Here is a 4,060-nt window from a genome sequence, read left to right as displayed (position 1 = left end):
TTTAATTAATACTAGAATATTTATTATAATAATGAAAATAATTCGTAAGTAGACATTTTTCTTTCATTTGTGTGATAAATAAGTATTCTTAGATATTCTTATAATAAAATAGTTGTAAGTAAAAACTATAAATGTCAATAAAAGAAATTAATGTATTTTACGCCATAATATTTTAATAAATTACTGGTAATTCAATTGCGTATTAAAATGTACTATTTTATATAAATACAATTTTTTTTGGTATATGTGAAAATGTGGATTGCAATGTTCTTCTCTATAAAATGTACAACAAAAACGCTGGAAAAAATATGAGAGAAATGATGAATGTCAATAATATGATGACTCAATATAATACAAAATTTAATAACAAAATTAATTCTAAAGTCAGTAATTGGTAAAAAAAATATTGTCGTACATTTTTACTGTAATAAGATTTTTTGAAACCTTGAATTTCGATCTGATATATTTTTAAAATTTAGAAAATATAAAAAAATTTAATAAACTATTAAAAACATTAGGACCACATTTGAAGTCTCAGAGAAGCATCCCTTTATTGATTTTACAATTCAATATTTCGGAAGTCCGTTGTCGGTAATTTGTCTAAGAAATTGGACCAGGTATAATTATATAATTCAGGAATCGAATCTATGGAAATGGTATCTATTTCCTGTGGTACCAGACCATTTCTGTAATAAACTAATGCCGATTTTAGTTGTTTCACAATGTACGGATAGTTTTGGGATAAATCATTTGTTTCGCATGGATCGTCCCTCAAGTTAAATAGGCAGACGCTATCTGAAATTGTACATAAAACACAATTAATTCATACTATTTAATAAATTCATTGATTTTTGAACTTAAGGAATTAAATATGTGCTAGGCATTTTAGTTTGTAGTAGTTTTTGCTAATTTTCAGAAAATTGAAAATAAAAATTCAAAATTATTAATGTGAGAAGCTATTTCAATCCGTCTTTGAAATTTTGTTTGTTCGGCAAATTTTTTTATTTCAACGTATTGTAGTTTGTATATATCAGTATATATTATTTTCAGATTTAATTTTCGGAAGTCCCCTAGTGGTGGACACCTAAGGTTATTTATAAATAAATCAAAAAATATTTTACGAAATGTTTATTAAATTATGATTTATGTTAGATAACAAAGTTAGAAATCAAACTAAATTAACAAAACCGCAATCTTTGCTAAAAATAATTAGTACTATCAATCAAACTTTGGTATCAAAAAATATGATTTTAAACAGTGTCACCTAAAACTGGACATTTAAAAATAACCTGCATTGACCACATATGTAGCCATCTCTAAATATTGGAATGTCTGCACATGTGTCTTTGACGAATATTCTTAGATATTGCAAAAAAAAGTCACTATTCATCCACCCTTTTGGCTGGGCCACACCGATGCTCTCACCATAAGCTTTTCATTCTTTGACTAGGTTATACGTGCAATGGTGGTATGTAGTGACCGTTAGCACTCATACAGAATAAAATTAAATAATTGGAATAAATTACGTAAATTCTCATAAGAAATATCAATATGTTTACTGTCCGGCACTAAGGGACGACTTAGTGTCCGTTGCTAAGGGACAGACATTTTCGTTCATTTGGTGGCACATACTAAAATTGGTTAAAAGACCTAATAATATTCTACCATTTTACGGATAACAATCAAGTACAACTTTTATCTTTGCATACCACTTAAATGTAAATGCATAAATATGCTAGAATTACTTCCATTGATATATAGGTGACGCCGTGATTTTGCGCCTAAAACAGGAAAGGGTTGCTCTCGCCGTGGCCATGTGCGTCGCAGGCAAGGCTTGGCACGTGATTCTGTACTTGTGAGCCCCCAGTGTCCCTTTCAGTTGTATTGTGAAATGAAAAGTTTTATACTGACTTAAATAATACGTGTTAAATAGAGTGTCTGGTGCTTGGTGTCGTCCGGCGTTACGGACTTTCCCCTTAATTTTAAAACTATTCTGTTTAAAATTTTCAAAATTCAATTTAAAACTATTCTGTTTAAAAACCTGAGACAATCCGGGACAAATATTGCTTTTAAATAAACCCGGGACACAAGGTGAAAATCTGGGGCTGTTCTGGCCAAACCGGGACGTATGGTCGTCTTATTATTATATGTTTGAATAAATTAAACTCACTTTGTCTAGAAGGGTTGCAATTGGAAATATTCTGAGCGCTGGCCAAATCTGGCCTCGGGGGACACTTGACACTTGCTCTATCTCGAAGCCTCAATGCTATCGTGTTGTCGAAGGTATAACCAGATGATGCCAGCGTCCTGGCCACCATGCTCTTCTGGACCGCATCTATATCGTACGGAGTGCTCCTCTTGTTCTGGGTTCCTTTGGCGCCATAATAATCGTCGAACTTGCCACCTTTGTAAATTCCAAGGTGTAATTTCCAATAGTCGCGACGGATTGCCGCAGTTCTGGCCTGTTATCATAATAAACAGTATTTACGTGCGTATCTCAACGCATATCATTAGTGATACAAGGTAATTAATCGCTCGCAGCAAAAGCATAACAATCAAATTTTTGTACTTAAACCCATGTTAATGGCATTGATAATTAATTAATCATTTGCGATCCGAAGATAATAAATTCACATCAATTAGAACCTGTTAAGATTTTTTTTTATTTTAACATAAAAATATTACTATGAAATATCTACCAATATGGCATACAATTAGCGTTGTTATGCAGTATCTAAATGTTTAAGTTCAAGCTCAAAAAGATAAATTTCAATATATAAAACGTTTATTGCATAAAAGTGGATCGGTACATAAATTGCCTACCCTTAAGTTACATACTTCTACATTAGGTATTTTACATCAGTACATTTATATGTAATATAAAAAAGAAAAACAGTGGATTGTATTTATGCGGCAAAAAAAGAATGGTTTTGACCATTCTTAAAAAATCACTTCGTGTTCTAATTAAAGCTATGGGTGAATCAGTATATGGTTAATAGTTGGCATGGAGTGTTTGCCATACTAATCTATTTTACGTGTATATTGGCCAAGGGCCTATATGTTGTTAATCGAGGGATCCCTACATTTGAAGTAAAAGTTTCCAGTGAGCTTTTTAATTTAGTCGAGTATTGTTGGTACATTTCTCTGTTCATGTATGTATTTTGTAGAGTAATAATGCCTTGCCAGTGCGTCCCTTGATTTGTTGGGTGTTAGTCGTGAAGCTTTGTTTTGTATTGTCTGTAGTATCCGCCGGTTAGTCTTTGTTGTCGCGTTCCATGCTGGAGCGGCGTACTACAGTATAGGTAGTATTAATGAGTATCTAAATATTTAAATTACTTACGGAATTATTAATTTATGATGTATTTAAAGTTTACTTGAATAATTTAATTACAATAGAATATAAAAATGCTACAGACTGGGAAATTAATTTAGTATATTCTAATTTTTTTGTGATAGATACTTATAATCAAAATGTATGTATATATTGCATACACATAAAATTTTAAAATAATTTTGCAATTTGAGCGATCAGTCTTTATTATCACTAAAATATTGCATTCTTACATAAAGTAAAAAAAGACTAAATTATTTGGCCGATTTGGACATACGGCACACAAGCAAGGGGATTTGCTTCCAAAATCAAAGGTGATAAAATTTGAAATTTGAGAAATAATATTGGACATCAACATAATAAGCGATAATATACAAACTAATACAAAAGCCGCCTCAAGAATCATCCAAACTTGCCATAGAACTTCGCCACAACACTACCAGGGCAAGATGCAAAAGAAGTCCATTTTATAATAAATTCTATCAAACTCAAAATTTACTGACCTAGGTCAAAACATTTTGTATTTTTAAAACCTATTTTTGATTCTTAAGATTTTACTTACTGGGATGGGTGTGAAATATATCATATAAGAACAAAATTGTAAAGTTATACGTACAATAAATCTCATCATATATCAATTACTGACATTTACTACAAATGAAATAATTGTTCGTCATTCAAATTAGTTGGTGATTAGTTAACAAAGAGTATATAGGCACGCGCTTATAC

General features: G+C 31.1%; 1 protein-coding gene across 1 annotated transcript; it reads right to left on the bottom strand.

Moving 5' to 3' along the window:
- Positions 1–465: 465 nt before the first annotated feature.
- On the bottom strand, positions 466–2,457 carry LOC113376872. Its single transcript, XM_026616952.1, has 2 exons — positions 2,171–2,457; positions 466–795 (listed from the first exon to the last, which is right to left on the bottom strand). The coding sequence occupies exons 1-2, from the start codon at positions 2,316–2,318 to the stop codon at positions 560–562; spliced, it is 384 nt and encodes a 127-aa protein (XP_026472737.1). The 5' UTR covers positions 2,319–2,457; the 3' UTR covers positions 466–559.
- Between the last annotated feature and the right edge of the window lie 1,603 nt (positions 2,458–4,060).

This window comes from Ctenocephalides felis, unplaced genomic scaffold, assembly GCF_003426905.1.
Source record: "Ctenocephalides felis isolate EL2017-DRISC unplaced genomic scaffold, ASM342690v1 CF-g0.4_SCAFFOLD_01886, whole genome shotgun sequence".
Classification (NCBI taxonomy): Eukaryota; Metazoa; Arthropoda; class Insecta; order Siphonaptera; family Pulicidae; genus Ctenocephalides; species Ctenocephalides felis.
This window is presented reverse-complemented; position numbering and strand designations above follow the sequence as displayed.

What these genes read in the sequence shown, in the direction of transcription:
- LOC113376872 (XM_026616952.1), bottom strand. Translation starts at nt 2,318, where the DNA reads ATGGTGGCCAGGACGCTGGCATCATCTGGTTATACCTTCGACAACACG. An exon ending in TTGCAACCCTTCTAGACAAA is followed by an intron (nt 796 to 2,170) that starts GTGAGTTTAATT and finishes GTACAATTTCAG; the next exon opens with ATAGCGTCTGCCTATTTAAC.